General features: G+C 44.5%; 1 protein-coding gene across 2 annotated transcripts in view; it reads right to left on the bottom strand.

Annotated features, from left to right (window-relative positions):
* The window catches only part of GPATCH1 (G-patch domain containing 1), a 952962-nt gene that overhangs the window by 229085 nt on the left and 703365 nt on the right, over window positions 1-20512 (bottom strand). For both annotated transcript variants that reach the window (XM_069639172.1, XM_069639180.1), the window contains exon 16: window positions 7910-8108. In XM_069639172.1, coding sequence (XP_069495273.1) covers window positions 7910-8108 — 199 coding nt within the window. The remainder of the gene's footprint in view (window positions 1-7909; window positions 8109-20512) is intronic.

Raw genomic sequence — 20512 nt, 5'->3', positions numbered from 1 at the left:
GGGGAAAAAGTGGTTAGATTGTCTTTTGATTGAAATCATATCAAGTCTTATTTCTGTGCTGCATTCTTTCCTATTATTGCATTTCCTTGAACCATACAAAGTATTCTCTGCTACATTATTTTTCCATTCCTACTCCTAACTGATTAAAGAGATTGTTGATATTGTAATATTACCCATTGCTGATCATTGTTCATATTCATAAATGTGATATTCAGACATTATCCATATTTATAAAAGTGTGATATATATATTGTTCAACTCTTCAAATAAATCTTTTAATTTGCAAAACAAACCTATTTCGTGGTTAAGTGAGACCGGGGGGATTCAAAGAGAGGGGCGTTATATAAGGGTACATCATCCAGAATTAAACGAACTTTGACATAAAAATATATAAATAAGGGTTTCCATTGGGCATCCCATACTAGGCATTGACATAGTTGGTGTGCTGGATTGAAATCACGTACAACCCGGACTTCCTCAACCACACAAATCTGTGTAACACTGTGCTAGCTGCCATGGATCTGCTGATGCTGTCCGCAGTATCCAGACCTGACTGGAGAGATTCACCCTTTGCCTCCTTACCATCCTTGATGATTGCCAGGAAGCCGTCTCTTTCCTCCCCTTCAGGGATGTGGTCAACCTCCATAGCTACGCAGCCCCACAGGGTAAACATATACCATGACAAGGTACAAGTCACATTGGTTGATTTTAATGCCATACTGCCAGCAGTAAAAGCCTTTGTCGCCCAGGCATCCAGTCTCTTATCGTCCCTATCACGAGGGATGGATGGGTATGCTAACTGCTTGGTAGATCTAGCAGCCTGAACCATCAAACATTCTGGTGTCGGATGTTTAGTGAGATACTCTGGGTCGCTGCTGGATGGTCTGTATTTTTTTGCAAAATATTTATTCACTGCAGCCGCAGTTTGTGGTATCTCCTAGTTTGCAGAGACCCTTTTTTGTAATGTAGTGTGAAACAGCAAAATTGGATGTTTCTGGGGACCCTGGTCCAAGAAGTCTGTCATGTCATCTTGTTCAAAAGTAGGAGTAGGCCTGCTCCAGCCTAAAAATGATTCTATAACCTTACTCATTAGTTTTCTATATGAGGAGTCCGCATGTTCAGTTGGATAAGGTTTGCCAAACTACTCAGGAGACTGACTGAAGGTTGTCATATAAGTCCTTTAATTTGGACTCATCAGAGATTAGTTCTTCTGGCACATTAGGGGCGCCGAATTGTAACCCAAACGGTCTAGTGCTATCATCAAAAGGTTGTTCTTCTTTATAGATGGCTGATAAAGACTTAAAGTCTTTTTTAGCCAAAGGTCTAAAAACCTTTTCCTGGACTACCACTGGCTTTGACAATTTCGAGGTAATTGTCGACAATGGCTTCGAAATCGGGATCGCGTCAGGTAGCGTCAACTTCGATTATGGTGTCAACGGCTCAGACGCAGACGGTGTCAGCGAAGGCATCAATGTTGTCGACTTCTTGTGTTTCTCCGACGGAACCCTCGATGGGCTGGGCTCCTGACTCGCAGAAGCCCTTGACGATTTCTCGTCAGATCAAGATGTTTCTTGATGTAGAACCAGCTTAAGGCTCCGTTTCGAAGATTTTGTCTTCGATTTCCCTTTGTCATCTTTTTGCAGATCGACAGGGGGATGGGTTTTCCACTTGTCCTTCGAGGGGGTCGAGGCCACATTCTGGAAGATCTTAAGCATTTCATTATGGAACACATCCCACTTTGCTGGGGAGTCCGATCTAGTTGGGTACTTGATTACCTCAGCCAAGGGAGCACTGGAGGTCGAAGGCGACCTATGATGCCATTCCTTGGCCTTCTTCGAGGAAGACTAAGTAGAACGGCGTGATCGACTTCTAGATCGAGACAGTTTTGATTTTTTACTTCGAGAAGAATCCCTCCATTAATCTGTCTTTCTCTTTGAACTCTTCGAAGGAGACTTCGAAGGCAACCTCCCCACTGCCAATTTATCTCTATGCTCCCTGAGATCCTTTTCGGCCATCGCCTGACAGAAGCCACACTCGGAGGTACGGTGACCGGTACAAAGACACCACAGACATATGCGGTGGGGGTTGGTGATCGACATCTTCGATCCACAGTCTTGGCACTTCTCAAAGCCCGTCTTAAGTGTTGATGGAGTCAACGAAGAAGACATTTCGGACGAAAATGCTAACAAATTCTGCAGAAGAACCGAATCGCGCCATAATTCTCTTGAAGCGTTAGCTCGGAAAAATGGAACTGAAGCCAACGGGTGCTGCGTGCGCTACTTATACTGATGATGACGTTGACAGGTCGAATGGAGTCCCTCGAAGGACATCGATTCGACGAGACGGCACACAGCCCCCCCTGTCGAAAAAAATAAATTCTGAAGCAGCTGAAGCTGCAGATATATTATCATAAAATGAGGAATACGTGGAAGGACACAAGCCATTCGAAATGATGTACAGTTGTGGTCCTACTAGTCCTTGTGGCATTCGGCCGTGCAAGTGCATTGATGAGACGTGCAGGGCATGGGGATCGAAAGTGGGAGCAGAGGAGTGGAAAGGTGGTGGAGGAGGGCCCAAGGCGGAAGTGCTAAGGGGAGACAGGAGGAGCACCTCAGGATAAGTGCTAGTACAAGCATCTCTCAAGGGTGGTATGTGGGGCCACCAGGCAGGAGGCCCGCAAGGCAATGCAAAGGGGGGTGGTGCTGTTAATGATGGGAGGAACGGCTTCAGAGCCTGTGAGGTTCATGAGGATCAGGTCACCGGTCAGGGCGGCAGTGGGGTGATTAGCAAGGAAGACAAAGAGGGAAAGAAGTAGAGAAGAGCAGAGTTTTGAGCAGTTTCCGGAATTTAAGGCAGTCCGGCTCAAATCTGAGAAGGGCAGGAAGGCTGTTCCAAAGGGGGGCACCAACCGCGAAGAGAGAGCTGGTCCCCCACTTTCTGCTTAGAGAAATGTTTGACGGTCAGAGAGCTGGAATTAGAGGAGTGTAGGGCTCGAGTAGGTGAGTATTTAGGGAGGGAAAGTTGGAGATATCGTGGTTCCAGGCACTAGAAGGCCTTGTGGATGATGCAGAGGGTCTTGAATTTGATCCTTGCAGCCACTGGGAGCCAGTGGAGAGATTTTAGGGCTGGAGAGATACGGTGCCTGGGTTTGAGGCCAAGGATAAAATCTTGTAGCCTTATTCCGGATTAGCTGGAGGGGGCAAAGAGAGGAGAGAGGGAGATTGAGAAAGAGGCTGTTGCAGTAGTCCAGCCTGGAAAGGACCAGAGCTCTGGAGACATTGAGCTTCTGGGGGAAGGTGATAAAAGGAAGAATGCCTCTGAGGAGGTGGAACTGAAAGTGGGACTTTTTCCCTCACAAGATGGTGGGGGTAGAGGGCTCAAAGAGGGTGGCTAAAGGGTAGGGGGAAAAGAGGGCACAAGTGTCACAAAGACAAGGATCTCCGTCTTACTGGCATTAAGACAGAGATTGTTTGCTGAACACCATAGCTGAATGGCGGACAGACAGTCAAGGATGGTAGAGGGATGTTTGAAGGAGAGTTGTGTGTCATCGGCATAACACTAGAAATGAGGATAGAAGGAGGAGATCAGATGAGCAAGAGGGGCGAGATAAATATTCAAGAGCCAAGACAATTGGATAGAGCAAGTATGACGTGGGAAGTAGATTTGCTAAGGCTTCCAAGTAGTGTCAGTAGTTGCTCTTCAAATAAAGACATACTGGAGGGTGGCCAAAAGATAATTATTATGTTTCTAGTGGTGGTATTATCAATCCCGATATTAATGAAGAGATGTTCACAGCTATCAAGAGTATTTGTGCTAAGAACATGATGTTTAAAGTAGTCTTTCAGTATAACAGCAACTCCACAACCTCTGCCCTTTTCACAATCTGATCTGATCATTTTGTATCCCGGAGGTGTTGCTTATAATACAGTATGATTAGTTGCTGCATTTAACCTAGCTTCTGTGAGACAAATGATTTCGTAATTGTGTATAGTCCATAGGTCTGCCACCTCGGTGGCATGTTTAAGGATGGAGCGGGTGTTCAAGAGTGCCAACTTCATCTTCCGGTTAGAATCCTGTATGACATGACATTGGCTGGGGTAATGGGGAAGGTATTGTGGCATGCTGTATTGTGGCATGCTGAAGCCCCATCCCTCTGAATAATTATGGGATCAGAAGAAACATTATGGCCAGCCAAATCATAGTCACCCTGAGCCACTGGAATTTTCAGGTCTATGCATATTGCATGACCTTGTCTGGAGAGAGGAGATATTTGTCACTGTATTCAAAGGTATAGTAAGTAACCAATTATTTGTGTGCATTCTTCACAACCGTTTGATTGTTCAAAGCAAGAGGAGTGAAGGACACACTTTGTGTATGCTGAGTCAACATGTCAGCGAAACACGAGGTTGCGCGGCAATACATGGATGGGGCAGAGTGGAGCTCAGATTTAGCTCTGCCCATCTCTATCATTTGCAAAGGATGCCTGCCAAGAAATAGGCATTAAATATTGTGTAAAAGTAACAACAAAGCACTTACTCGCTCCTCAGCACGGACCGGCACAGACCGGCTTGTTGTCACGCACCAGTTAGCAAATATAAGAACACACAAACTACAATACTAGTGGGTATTGTAGTTTAGAGGTGTTGGAGGCGAGATTGAGGCAGCAGTTGCTTTAAATGTGATTAGAAAAAACAAAATCAATTTTAACAAAGTGACACAGCGGTTTCCCTACCAAGGACTAAATAAAATCAAATGATCGAATTAAAAGATTTTAAAACCACAAAGCTACGTAAATTGCACAAATGGTCTAGAAGGCACCAGTTAAGTAAAAGTTACATGCACACAAGACTAAAGTTGCTAAGAACGTCATTGCTTCCTTTTATACCTGCACAAACCAATATAATGCACACATGGCTGGGGAAAGATAGCTGGGATTGGACACCATTCTGGCAAGAGGTATGGACCCAGATGAAAGATATATTACCAGGTAGTGAAAATTCAGATATGATGGTATGGATGTCTGTTTTGTGGGACCCGGATAATAGGACTTTAATCAAGACGCAACTAAAGGGGTATACAATTCTACTGGTAGCAGTATAGCTAGTGATAGCAAAAAGATGGAAGCAGGGAGAAGTACTGTCAGAGTTTGACTGGTTGCAGAAAGTTTGGAACTTCGTGGCTCTGGAATGGGGAAATTACAACTTGCAGGGGAACTGAGCATTGTGGACATACTGCGAGTACTGCTGGCATGTTCTGTGAAGATAATAGAACTAAGCATTTGTCCCTCTGGCAACGGTTGGGGGGTGGGAGGTGGATCTTTACAGTTGTATTATATGCTATGCAAAATACAATAAAAACAATTTGAAAAGAAAATACCTAGAAATCCAGCATTAAACCAGGGAATATAATGTTGATGAACACGCAGGATGCTTAGATGCATTAGGGGCAAAACAAGTGAAGGAAAGGTGACATTTCTCAACCTTGCATTACCAGTAGGAAAGCATGGAAGAGGGCTGAAGCCGAGCACTCCACAAAATAAGTCAGTGCAAACTAAGGTGGCACCAAGTACTGATAGCACTTCTTTAAGACCTCCATTATAAGACTGACTTAAGTGAAACGCCAAGTAGAGTTGTTTGGAGGCTGTCTGCTTTAGAAAGTTTGGAACAGACAGTAAGCCTTTGGAGGTCGGTAATCAAAATTGTTCTCTATAAAACAAAGTGTGACACAAGTCTTTGCACACAGGAGATTCCCTGCCAATCAAACATGCTCTGCTGGAGCCATGTATAAATTAGAAACCAATGAGAAGTAAATCTACAATGGTGGGCGTTTAACAGGCAACACCAGAGAAGGACAGATGAATCCGATAAAGGACAACCCTAGAGAATAGTCACAACAGACTTTGTGGCTAATAAACTGATTCTCGATTGCCAAGCATATGCTACTTTAATAACAAAATTGGACTTTCCACAAATCGGGAAGGGAATGGAAATAAAGGGATGGGACCAGTGATGATGGTGTTTATGAATGCAAATCATAGCAAAGGGTGGCATAAAGCTTGGTTGTGAGTTTAGTCAAAAGGCAAAACAAACGTCCACTTCATACAAGTCAATGCAGCACAAGCCTCCAGGAACAATGAAAATAGACAGCTGTGAAAGTGCAGATAGGCAGCTCAGTGCGACCGTTTAGTACAGGATAAGGACCAATGTAAAGTCAGGAAAGGCCAAGAAATAAACGATTTAAGTAGTACTGAACTACGTGTTTGGAATTACGCACGTGGTAACAATATTGCAATTGCTCAGGCAATCTGGTTTTAGACCACAACATGGCACTGAAACGGCTCTGATAGATCTGAAGAATCAAATCGATGAAATCAAAGAAAATAGGAAACTTGCTCTTTTACTATTACTAGATCTCTCAGCTGCTTTTGATCTGGTAGATCACAAAGTGCTTTGTAAACATCTGTCCAATGCGGCTCATTTCTCCCACGAAACCACAGCATGGATTCATTAATTTCTGAGTAACAGATCAATGAAAGTTTTCTCTCCTTCAGCCTCACAGACCCCTCACCTATAACATGCGGAGTACCCCAAGGATTGTGCGCATCACCTACGATAAACAATGTCTTTACCAAGCCACTCTTTGATGACCATAACCATTTGGGGGTCACCTACACTAATTACGCAGATGACACCTAGATCCTCATACCTCTCACTGGTGACTGCGATACTGACTTGGCCCTGGTGAACAAAATGTATCTAATCATTCAGGCATGGATGGCATCCCACGGCCTATGCTTGAACGATGACAATACAGAGCTACTGATCCTAGAAGCCCCGGCTAACCTTATCAAACTCAGCAACAAATACACAGCCTTCAATATCGACGGTTTCGACATCAAAGTGGCAAAAGAAGTAAAAACATTAGGTTTCTACCTTGACTCAGCTCTTAATCTAGGCAAACAGGTCAATGGCACAGCTTCTGCTACAGCTTACACCTCTAAGCTGATTCAGGCTTTTCCATTGAGAGCTGTATCACATTAACAAGACCTCTAATTCTCTCAAAACTCGATTATTGTAATGCATTATATTTAGGAGCTAATAAATGCATTGTCAATAAACTTTAAATACTGCAATATAATGCACTCAGAACAGCCTTTAGTATTCCTAGGAGACAACACATCCCGGAAGCAAGGCGAAAGAACAACTGGCTCTCAATTAAGGACAGAATCCAGTTTAAAACAGTCTCCCTTATCCACAAATGCCCAAACAATGCTGCCCCGAATTACCCAAGGGGTAATATTGTAAATAAATCCTCTGCACGTCCCACCAGGATGGCTAATACTTTCTGCCTTACAGTCCCGAGATTTAATCTGAAAAAAGCAGGTGGCAGCAGCTTCCCAGTTATGGCTGCTCAGCTATGGAATGCCCTGCCACCTGGTCTGAGACCAGAACAGTCCTTCCATATCTTTAGGAAAAACACTAAAAGATGGTTAGCTACGAATGACATATGAGATCCTTCAGCACACCTCACAGATTGTATGCTAACTTCTGCTATACAAATTGTTGTATTGAACTATTTGCTGTACGTTACTTTGCCTTATTCTTGCATTATTGTATATTATGACTGTAAATACTCTTGTGTGTAACCTGACAAACTGAAATGTACTAGTACAACGTGCCCAGATACCTCCGGGTTTGTTGCGCTATATAAATCAATAAACAAACAATATGATGAATTGAAGGGTACATGTTAGGTGTTTAATACTTGCCAGTGGGTTAACCGTGACCTTGAGTTGGAGCAAGGACTGACTGCATCCAAAACAACCTCTCAATGTATGTGAATTTTACTTTTGTTGTTCAAATACAAATAAAAAATTCAAATAAAATCAGGTGTTTACTGAATTGCATACCATTCACGTTAGGTACAGTGTTATTGGGTGCTTCTGGTTCTACTGATAGCTCCTCTTTCAGCTCTTCTTCCTCGCTGTCTTCATCAGATGATGATTTTTCATCGGAAGAGCTGGCAAAGATGGCTTTAAATAGGTCCATGGAGGGCCGACTTTCTTCAAGCTCTTCCTCTTGTTTTTGATCTGTGCCTTCTTTCTCAGCCTGCACATACAGGGTACAAGTTAAAGGATAAAACTCGTACAAATAGATCAAGTAGAGCTCAAAATATGAAGCTATTACTATCTACACCATAATGATAAATTATTGTATTCTGTGTATGGGTAAAAATGAAACTATCAAAAGTTACTTACCTCTAAATATAGTATGTGAAAGTTTAAGGAAAGAAGGCTAGTTGTTGAGGCTCACCAAACTGAAAAGTTTCATAGCACTGCTTGTTCAAACCTCGCTTCCACACAGTAGTGTTAAGTGAATGTGTGGGGCACTGCTCAGATAGCCACCTGGCAAATGTCCTGTACTGACACCTGTACGTAATAGTTATAATGGCAGACATTGCTCTCAGAGTTAGTTTAAACTCTACGTCCTGCGGCCTGTGTGCTTTCTTGTAGAAAATCACAATGAGAGCAGAAACCCATTTTTGCCAAACTCTGTTTTAAAATAGCCAATGGCTTCTTGTCCAGGTCAAAGGCTAAGACAAGCTTTGTGGTATTGTAGAATTGTGTGGTCCTATCGAGTGAGTACTTGAGAACATGTTTGACTTCCAATGAAGGCAACGCTCTCCCCTTCACATTTTGTTTTGTGCAATTATAAAGCACTTTTGCCAAATAGCAGTGCAGGGATTAGAAAAAAGGTCCATCAAAAATATGCAATGCTAAAGATACAATGTTGGCAGAAGAAAGAAACAGATCAGATATCAGAAAGAGGAGAGAAGTCACGCTTTGAGACAAGTATGGAAAAAAACACAAGAAAGTGAGGAATGAAGGGCAAGGCATTCCAGTGTTTCAGTATAACAAGGGAGAAATTAAAAAAAGGAAGGGGACACAGAGAGGTTTGGGAATTGAGAGGAAGTGTAGTCATTGAGAGCAGAGAGAACGGGTACGGACCTACAGACAAGACCAGAGATAGGAAGGGGCAAGGCCCTGGATACATTTGAATACTATACAGAGGAAGTGAATATGAAGCCAGGAGTCAAATGAAAGAAGGGAGATTGAAAATAGAATGGGGGACATAGAAGAATGGGCGAGTAAGAAGAACAGAAGGTTGACGGCAGCGTTAAACACTGATCGAAATGGGGTAAAATGGAAAGCGGGAAATCCAAGTAATAGGGCAGATCGGTATTCAAGTCAAGAGAAGATAGAGGACGTGCTAAGGAGTTAGTAGCCTGAAAAGACAGAAAAGGACAAAAGTGACAAATGTTGAAAATGTGGTAGCGGCAGATAAGGGCAGTAGTGGAGATGTTTTGAGAGAAGGATCAAACGGTGGCTAAGATTGTGTGAGGGGATGAAGAAGGGTAGGAGGGAAGTGAGAGTGAGAAAATAGGGAAATAGATGTTCGGTCTTAAAGGGCTTTAAGTGCAGGAAATGGGAAGAAATCAATGTTTGGATAGCTGATAAAACAGGCTGAAATGGTAACGTATACAGAATCAGAGCGAGAAGATAAAGAGATGGAGGAAGCGATAAGATGGGTAGATAGGATGGGCATGCACATATGCGTTAGGATGTCACCACAGATTCACTAAGGTGAAAATCAGGAAGAACTTTGAATTGGTTCACAAGACCACTGTATTTTCTAAAAAAACTATGGTACAATTAATTGACTATGAATGTCTGCCCTTCCCCCGTCTCTGATGACTGTAGTAATGGTAACAAAAAACACAGTTTCCATGAGAAATGTCCACATTGTGCATGGGTTGGAAAGGCTGCGCCATGATTCTGGAGTAGACTGCATTATGTTTCCACGAGGACATGAATGTCAGGTCTGTAGTGTACAAGGTAGGGAGGTGTTTCACTTATAGGAACTGCTGAGTTTTAAGGTGATGAAGTGGTGAAAGAAAGACTAAGAATGGTTTAGTATTGTGTGTTTTGAGACATCCTTTCTTTTCCTTAACCACTGCTTCCTTAGGAAAATCAGAATGTGAGCCCTTTCCAGGATGGGTAAAGAGATCTGCAACAGTGATTGGTGCATTGTTCTCCAATGAGGCATTATGAACATTGATGAGGATTCTTAACTGCCTTTCATCCAGGTACTTGAAGCAAGAAGGCCCTAGTTCTGAGTTGGGGCTCCCCCTTGGGCCCTATTGGTAGTAATTATCAGGAAGACTGGTTAATTGCTTTGTGGGACAAGTTAGAGAAACAACTGGTGGGAGAAAAATAGAGTTTGACGTTTTCTTGGCAAGACTATGTTTAAATCTTACGTGAAGAGTGATCGTTTGCTTGATGTAGCTGTCAGGTCTGAGTCATGAGACAGGGCTGGGTCATGAGTGTTTAAAGGGTATTAGGAGTTTTTATTTAGTAACTTGAGTGGCACCGTTTTGTTTTTCATTGTGAATTGGGATTGGCCCTTAACTATTCTGTCTGCAGAAGGTGTGCTCCCCAAACCATCATGGCTGTGATGGACCGATCAACTGATTGGAGAAGATAGAACCTGGGAGTTGATTGGAGGACAATGGGAACTTTGAAATGGAACAGGCATTCTAAACTGCCTTTCATTGTCCTACCTTAAGCATGAAGGTCCTGTGCTCTGGTTTTAAGGCCTATATCAGGAAAAGTAGTGAAGTCCCTTCAAGCAGAGATCACCTTGGAGCAGTTAAGTGAGCGTGGGACAAGACAAGCAGTAATTTGGTGGGAGCACAGCGATATTAAGTGCTAGATGAAAACCAAGATTTTGGGCCTCATTACAAGCATGGCGGTCCGGGAACCTTGGTACCGGTAAGCATGCTGTGCTTGTGGGCGCCTGTCACCACCCTGAATGGTGCCGGTGCATCCGACGTCCCATTCCCATTCAGCCCTATGGGGCCGAATGGGGACGGGGAGTCCCTCATGACCGGCACCCGCAAAGGGTCAATTACCGGGTGCGCCAAACTCGGCATGACCTGGTAATTGCCCATTCTCAGGTGCCAGAAAAAAAAATGGGATACCGGCGGCAACCGTGCCTGTACTAGAAGCACGGCTACCGCCAGCCTCGTAATGAGGCCCTTTAAATATTTGTGGAATTTGTAAAATAAGTTCTTGCCTGTTAATTGGTTCTTTAGTTTAGATAATTAGAGAGGGGAAAAGAAAACAAATATTTATTTTGAAAGCTACATTTTCAAAATTGCAAAGTAGCTCCAGTGAAAGACTTTGAATTTGCTCCATGCGCGAGCGAACCGAAAGGAGTTAGTGCGCATGATCGCAGGAGTAGCATCTATGCAAACACAAACTCTGTTCTCAGAGACACAAAGGGCCTCATTACACAGAATGCGGTAAGGGTTTACCGGTACCGGTAAGGGCACCGGTACCGGTAAACCCTTACCGCCTTACTACGAGGTCCCTTTGCGGGACCCGACCTCAACGGCTGGCTTTACCAGCCGTTAAGGAACGGGCCCGCAAAGGGACCTTGGTGCTAATTACGGTACCGCAATTTGCAGTACCGTAATTAGCTCCTTCCCCATTCCCATTGAGCCCTATGGGGGCAAAAATGGGAATGGGGAAGTGCCTTGGTGAATGGGGAATTACCGCCCCCGCTCACCTTGGTGTAGGGCGGTAATTCCGCCATCCACCAAGGCGGACACAGTAAAATACCGGCGGCAACCATGGCGCTAATAGCGCCATGGTTACCGCATACCGTGTAATCAGGGCCATAATCTTTGATGTGCGCATGTTCTAAAAGCTAACGCCTCTCCCGAAAAGAACAAGAAGGGTCTTGCCTGAAAGGGAGTAGCGTTCAAGTTTGGACAAAAGGGAAATTGTCATGAGCATACAGGAGTAGTGGCTCTCGTTTCTTAGTTCAGAACGTTAGCTTTTTAAGTTTCGTTTCGTTCTGCACTCAGTCCAGGCAAATCCTCCACTCTGTGAAAGCATGCAACACCATGAGAGCTGGACCTTAAATTTGAGTAATTATAAACACTTCAGAAGGAAATATATTAAGCTGGAATTGAGGGAGCAGAGCCTGCACAATTAAATGTTGTTACACATCATATCTTAAGGGCCATGGTTTCAACATTCCTGCCTTGTAGGATTGCATTAGGAATACCAGACTCCGAGGGATGTTCATCACATTTCCGGGGATAGGGATGGGGGGCAGGGTTTCCATCAAAAAGGTATACAACTGGTATGCAAGCCATCTTTAAGAAGACTTGCTAGCTGACCGATTGACCGGCTGACACTGGCATGCTGACTGTCCTGATGGGGTGTAGCTGAGAAAGCAGCCTGATGATCCTGTCACACTTTGACAGGCCCAGTCTATTGACAGGATATGTCGTGCTGAATTCAGAAGCAGACATTCAATACGTTTATTTAATGGGTAGATACTCTTGAATTGAAATTGCTCCAACCTTTTATTCAGCTTCCACTATTGCTATTGTATTCCATTCTGACATTGCATTCTAGCATTATAGATTTGAATTTGAATACCCCTGCATATTATTTTTACATTTCAGATTTGCATAATGGCATGCATTCATGCATTTTGTTTAGTACTGTGAGACAACAGGAATGAGACACAGACACAGAGTACTCATGTTTGTGGGTATAAACGTTTGTTCCAAGAATAAAGGGGGGTTGGGAAATGACTTACAGTCCCTACTTTGGGAGGTATTTCCCTACCTCAGCCAAAAGCAAAGGGTCTGTCCTGTGTCAAAATATCCAAAGCAGAAATGTCCTGTGTCCGAATTCCTATCCAATCCCTCGAACACTAAAACTAACACTAGGGAGTAAAGGATACTGCATCTGACCTCAAAAGTGCACAAATATGCAAGTTGAACAAAAAGTACAACTCCACAAAAAGACTTCCACTTAGATGGTGTTCACAGTTCCTGGGAATGCCTCCCTTTTCCCAGGTTTCTTTGCAGCAAAATAAAATATTGAAAACAATACTCAAGTACCTTGTAGCCCAAGAGGATAATCCGCTCCTTTTCGCGTTGCAATACACTCCTGAGGAAATGACTCCCTTCCCCAGGTCCCTGTCACATGGAATTAAAAATTCACAATCCTAAGGGCATGAATATTCCTATAGATTCTCTTTTAAAATGTCACAAATACAATTCAAAATCCTAAGGGCATGAATCTTCTTTGGGATTCTTCTCACAGTGTCACGGATAAAATAAAAAATCCAATGGCATGTATCTTCCTTAGCAAAGTTCCACTATTTGCATGCGAGTCCCAGATTGACACAACACCTGGTGTACTCCCCTGCCAGGTGCTCTGTCACAAGTGCCTGGTTTACTATCCTGCAAGGGCTTCTCACAAAGGTTTCTCAATTTGGGGTGCAGGTCTTAGACTCACTCCAGCCTCTGCCATGCCTTTAATTCCCATCAGGTTAGCGACTCTCCTCTTAACAACTTGTTACTTTTTGACACCTCTGCAGGGCTTGCAGCCATCTCCCACGCTGTGCAGCATTTGCCGTGATGCGCACGGCACCCAACTTTCCCCAGATGCGCTCACCCATTATGTGAGGCTGATTCGGCGTCCCTCGCAAGCTTCTGGGGTTGCTCCAATTCACCTGCAGGTTGGAGAAGCGTCCCAAACTGTCTCTGCTCTTCGCCTGGCTTCCGAGGTCTGGGCGCAGTGTTCCACTGTCACTGCCCATGCAACGCGAGAGCTCTGATTCTCCAGCTTCTCATTCTCATGGTATCGGCAGTCCTCCAGTTTTGGGCAGCACTCGGTCTGCTCCTCCCACATCCGCGGGTCTAGCGTGCATCTGGGCTCTCATGAAAACATTCCTTCTTCCACCTGGAGGCGAAAGCTGCTGTCAGTTTCTCCCTTTTGTCCAACAACTGCTAGGGTTTTAAAGATCCTGCCACGGCACCACTCCTTCCAACAACTAGAGGGTGCTGTTGTTTCTGGGCTCTGCAGATCTTCATTCCTCTATCTCTCTTCCTCGTCCCAATTGTGTAGCTTGGGTCATGAACATGTAGGGAATTAGCAGTCGGGTTTGCCGTTTCGTATTAACAGCATGAGGAATGGCGCTGATATCCCTAAAAAGGGAACCGGGATACCAGGTCTCATCTGACAAGGTCTCCTTCCCCTCCCCTTAGGATTGCCACTCTCCATGTGATCCTCCGTCGCATAGCTGGGAAAGGAGTGATGACATCATCAAATTCATCACAGTACATTTCTGAAATAGAGTGTACCCTGGTGTTTTTGCAAAGAAAGAATGATTCTTTAGCTATTATTGCATGTGCAGTACATGATTGCATTTCTCTAGCATTGAGAGAAAGATAAATAGATTTGGTTTAGTTCACCTTTGGTCAGGTAGCAAACAGCATTTTACAGGTATCGTGGTAACTGCATTTGGTATTGTCTAATTTTGGCATTTCAAAGAGACATTGGGCATAATGAACGAAGCAGTTATTGGTTGTTGATGATTTGAAACGTATTTTACTTTCAGCACCTGCTCATACTAGAAATGTGAATTATAAACTGTGAATGGATTGATAGTATTTTTTATAATAAAATGAATTCATACATACTAGTAGCCGGTGCATTCATTTGACTCAATATTTATTTTGGCGAATGTTATGCCAACATGCTATGCCATTCATTCCATTTGAATTCTGTTTTAACTGTCTTAAACATGCAGGTGCTCTTATGAGGTATCACTTTAAGGTTGTCACACACAGACAGGCCCCATTTGAGGTTGAATCAATGTGCTTTTATGATGGGTGAAGGAGGGGCGCTTACAACTGAGTTTCATGAGGTAAAACGAACAATCCACAAACCCACATTTCTCCACATCTCTTAATCATACGCAGCTTTGCTGCAGGAATAGAAGGGGTGGTGCATTTAGACAGAGCGGAGACATCTGCTCAGCTTCTAAGTCACAACCCTGTGCTACTTGTCACGTTTTCCATTGGAATTATCTGGCTAGCTAGGAAATGCTGATTCCTACGGGGGGATTCCCCACCTGTGATTGAGCAGGAAGAACCTTGCACCCTACGAATGTGACAAGCACATGTGCATGTTTAAGCCAGAGCAAAACAGAATTCAAACAGAATGAATGGCATAGTATACTGGCATTACATTCCGCAAAAGGAATATGGAAGCAAATTAATGCAGTGACTACTAATATGTATGAATACCGTTTAGTAGATTTTCCTTTTTGAATGAAATTCTCCCTACTTTGTGAGTGCCCCAGCATTTTTGCTGGACTATTGGATGCTTGGACTGATTCTCCTGAGCGAGTGGGAACCTTTTTCCACACTCACTCATTCTTTAACCCTTTTTACCTCTTTTTGGTACTCTTTAATGGAGTTCTGCTTTCCTCCTCCTTTTTTGGCATCTATCTTTTACTATTGCAGCATGCAGCACCTTTTTATTTTTAACTGTGTTAACATAAGTTACCAGGGCAGGGGGCACTTTTTGTGGAGTGCTGAGCGGAACCATTGGCTCCCTTTTCTCACTTTTCCAGTAATTTTTAGTTACTGTTCTAAGTTCATCTGACAGGCTGGCATTGTTCCTTTTTTGGCATGACTTTTTGTGGACTTTTACTGCAGATTATCTTCGCAGATGCGGTAGGTGACACAAGGGACTTCTACCTGCCTGGGTGGTGGAGGTCTTGATGGGTCTTTTATCTTTGGTGGGCCTCCCTTCGAAAGCCTGCCAATACTCGGAGTGCGTGAAAGGACAGGAAGTGGGGGAGGTGACAAACTCCCCTGGTGGTCTTTGTCCTGCAGTGGGCCTGCCTGGAACCAGTTTGTGCTGGGAGGCTTGCTGTCCCCGTTGGACAGGTACCCCCCCCAGGTTTGAATGGCTGTATGCCTGGTGATTGGTGGGCTCATCCGGTTTTCCTGCATAAAAGGCAAGGGTGCTGGAGCTGAAACTCCGAGTCGACCACTGAAATGGAAGATCCCAAGAAGAAGAAAGACATCCGCAGCCACTTCCAGCCACCGCCAGATCGGTCTGAGTAACAGCTGCAGTACCGACATCAACTGCTGTGCGGTACGACAGGGAAGCCCCAAAGAGGACTACTTCCTGTGTTGGGCTGGTGCTGGTAGGCCTAATCAGTTCCAAGACAAACTACATTTTGCGCCATCCTTGAACGAGCTGTGACCTCCACGGACTGCAATTCCTTCATGCCCGTGGTCCTGTGCCATTTTGACGTACAACGTCTTCTGAAGCGTGGTTTCATCTGAAACTTGGGAGGCATCCTCTCGGACCTCGGTTAACTGTATCCGGCTGCTGAAAGTCCCCTCAGCCATGACGAGGACCGAGAAAGAGCACAAAGTCCAACGGACGACAACCATCCTTCAACCGAGCCTTGCAAGAGGCACCAACGAGCCAATGCTGCGGAGATCTTCTGCTGGCCGCCCAACTGCTTGAGTGCAACCACCAGATCTTCTCTTCAGTTGCCAAGACTAAGAATCCGAAATGGAGGTCTGCTGTCGCCTCTCCTTGGGGACCATCCTGCTGCACCAGCTTCTTCGCTTATAAGGTACTGTTCAGCCCATAATACTTACCTGGGGCCTGCTTGGTTGTTCCTGTGCTTCAGAGGGTTGCAGTTACTTGCACCCCCTCTGAGGCTTACCTTTAGCTACATTGGGATGGACAAGCCTTTTTTACTCTATCTTGCCTTAGGACATTGGTCATTGGGGCAATTCGGCAAAGGAACTTCCTAATTTTCATGCCCAGAGAAACCTAACTGATACTCACCTGTAATCTTGAAGAAATCTTCAGAAACTCTGCTTTGTCCACTGCTTACCTGCCTTTTCGTCCTTAGTCACTGGATCCTGTGGGGGTCGGTAATGTGAGGCAGACAACTGTTTGATGATTTAATAAAATAAGCCATTTTATTCTCAAGTAAAATATGATCAAAGATGCCTCACCATCCCTACTCTGTTGAGGCTTTCCCTTCCTACCCAAAGGGGAAACACTAACACAAATATCACACTAAACAACAAATACATAAAGACAATATGGCAATACAACATGACATGAACAACATTCACATTTTCTGAATAACCTTCTAATGCCCTGGGTAATTTCCCTTCCCCAGGATTCAAAGTCAATTCTGATAATGTTCAAACAAATAAAGAAATGTCTCAAATCAGTTCTTGATGTTTCAAAGTCAAAGTAAAAGTCCTTAACCAAACTTTTTATGATAGCAAATTTCTTCTCCTTGGGGAAATATCCACTTTCCACTTCCAGCAAATAGTACCAATTGCAAACGCAGCCACAATGCTTGGTCATCTCTTCAAGATTTTCCACAGTTCGAAAGAAATGTAATACCCACAACTGCCAGTGATACATAGTTCTTGGTTAACAGTTAGTATTTCATTAGCCACAGTTTTAGAATTCACAATGGTATATTTGTCAGGATGACTGCTCAGCCCAGTGCTGCGGTTTCCACTTCAATAACTTCACTTCTACTTGATTCACCATGAGAACAGTCACCTTTGTCGCACAGTACTCCACCTACTACGATGTTACATCTGCTGATAACCAGATATACCACCACAGCTTCAGTACTTTGAAATACTACCACAGCTTCAGTGACTTGTATTTATAGAAAGTCTTTGACAAGATATACTGTAAAGTACTTCAACACCTTCAAGTAGGCAAGGAACTCTTCCTATGAAAATCTGTTTTCAAAGGGGTAGCCACTTTGCCTCTCATCTGTCTGCCACAATAATAACCTGGGTTTGCCCTTAAGACTCACTTCTCTCTGTCTTACATAGTCTCTGGCACTACAGGTTATGTCCACTTCCAAATCGTCTTTACAAGCAGCCAGTTTCCCTTCCCCAACTTTACCTGCACCTTTCTGCCAGATATGTGCCCAAGTTATTACCCATAAGCCTTGGTGCCACTCTCTTAGCTTCAGGTAATGCTTGCACACTTGTATTTTTGGGCCAACTGATTGCTTTTTACCTCTGAGAAAGGCTGCCTTCACTGTTAATATGGGAAGACTCTTGGCTTGGGCAATGATTGTTCTCTTCTTCAATAATGTATACTCTAATCACTAAAACCACTGCTTTGAGGGCCTACCCCAGGCCAGATAGACTTAACAGTGGTCCCAAACAGGACCAATTTGGGGCACATAATGGTGAAAGATAAGGCCAAAAGACAGTACCTGCAGAGAAAAATGGATCACTTCACAGTGGGTACCATCAAGAGACCCATGACCCAGGCCCTAAAAACCGTGGACATGAGCGACGAGCCCCAGGACCCGCCCATATCCCTCACTGACGTGATGAAGGCCACCGGGGAGTCGATATCATCCTTAGAGGGCAAGATAGGAGGCCTGTAGGCAGAGGTGTCCTTCCTCCGACAAGATCTTTGCAACTTGTCCTCAAGAGTGGGAGAGACGGAGCAGAGGATTTCGAACTCAGAGGATACGATCAAAATAATGGAAAAGCAGCTGGTCGCAATCACTCAGAAAGTGACCCAAATAGAAAACAGAGCAGAGGATATCGAGGGGCGGGCGTGCCGAAATAACGTATGCATCCTTAGGGTCCCAGAGAAGGAAGAAGGCCCCAGTGTTGAGTTCTTTCTCGAGCAATGGCTCAATGAACTATTTGCCGCCAAGAAACTGTCCAAGTCTTTCCTCGATAGAGCGGGCACAAACAGTCCCGACGGGATGCCCGGCGCACCGCCGTGCACCTTCATTGCAAGACTCTCGAATCTCCGGGACGGTCATGATCCCAGCACAGGAATACAGATTCCATTCAGTAAAACTAGGGAGGCAAGGAACTTCAGATCCATCAGAGGGTCAGCAGTGGCTTCACGCTTGGCGGAAGAGACATTTATCCCACTCCTAGCATTGTACCCATAGACTCATTACACTCACATTGCCTTCCCTAGCCTCAACATGCCCGCCGCTAAGTCCAGAGATAACTCACAGTGTATTCTACACCTGTTACAGAGGGAGCTACTTAAGCCCCGCCTCTGCCGAAGCTCTCACTTCGCATCTTCGCCGCTGACAACGGGTAACGCTTCCAGCGATCTCTGACAGAACCTGTCAATAGAAGAGAAAGAGTCAAAGATATTAATTTCCACAGCAAAATCAACAGAATAGCAGTAAATTTGTAAAGCCTTACCGAACCAAAGTATTTTCAAAGTATTTTCCTCAGTCCTCTGTTATATTCGTAGTCCCCGCATCTTCTGTCAGAAGCTCTGTTGCAGCCGCAGCATTTCTTCTCTCAGCAGCATTCATCCGCGGTCGCAGTATATTCTTCCTAATGTTTTCCTCAGCAGTCTCTGCATCGTCCGAAGGTATTTTCTTCAAAAGTTTTTCCGAAGACCTGCAAAACAAAGGTATTTAATGAATGAATGAACTTCAAAAAAGGAAAGAAAGAAGAAGTTACATATGTGCTTACCTGAAGTCTCAGCAAGGCTTTTCTTTGCTTATTTCTTACCGCACTTGTTTCTGGAAGCAGCTATTACTCAGTTTTTTCGATGAACTGACTTAAATGAAGGTTTCCTCAAAATGAGTATAGCTGCAGCCATACCACAGCATCAGCCCTTGTTAGGGAACCACGAACCTGCAAAAACTAAAGGAAATTTTAGCAAGAGAGATCTCTCTAACATAGGGACCATTTGTAACGCTCACCTGATTCTCGCAGAGGCGCCGGTCTTGACTGGGCGACTACCGTATCTTCAAAGGTGATGTGTAGCACCCGGTTGGCTCTTTGGGCTGGACCTCTGTGCACTGTATGCCTGACGTGTAGAGTAAGATGTCTGCAGATAGAAAATATGGGGTTAATGAACTGGGGTTATTGGGGTGTCCCTATCTCTTTCCTCTTCTCCTCTCCTGTAGACCCCCAAAGGTTAACGCTCTCACCTTAGGTAAGTGAATGCCGAGCTCTCCATCTGCCTCGGGGCAGGGTGCTGTAACCAGTTTCTTCACTGGATAGGTAGCGCAGGCCTCTTGACTTCAGAGGACTGCTGTCCGTCGTTTACTGCACGAACGGTAAGTTTCGAGTCATTCAAATGTCTTTAAAGTCTTTAGTAATGATGTCTCTTGTTTTGCAGGGTTCCGGCGATGGCGGATGACGGGCTGAAGTGAGTTGAAGATGGAGCCCGTGTGATGAATAGAAGCGCCTGGAAGCACGTAAGTAAGCGCTTGTTGCCTGCTTCACGATGCGCTCTAACTGTCTTTTTATTTTGCAGGTACGAGTTCGGAGCGGCTGCAGGGTGCCGGAATACCCACTGGATTAGATGTGGAAAGGAGTAATGGCACGTGAGTATTAAAGTTCCCCAATGTCTTTAAACGCACCTTGTTTTGTCTTTCAGATGCGGGATGCAGCGCCGAAGGCCTCCGGAGCGTGCGAAGAGTTGGTAAGCTTTTGTCTTTCAGATGCCGGAATGCAGTGTGAAGACCTCCGGAGCGCACGAAGAGTAGGTAAGCCTTTGCCTTTCAGATGCCGGAATGCTAACCTGTTCTTTCTTGTCTTTATAGGTGTTGCTGAAGACTGG

Source organism: Ambystoma mexicanum, chromosome 1q (assembly GCF_040938575.1).
Source record: "Ambystoma mexicanum isolate Mex_15411 chromosome 1q, UKY_AmexF1_1, whole genome shotgun sequence".
Lineage (NCBI taxonomy): Eukaryota > Metazoa > Chordata > Amphibia > Caudata > Ambystomatidae > Ambystoma > Ambystoma mexicanum.
The sequence above is the reverse complement of the archived record's forward strand: the minus strand, read 5'-3'. Positions and strand labels throughout refer to the sequence as shown.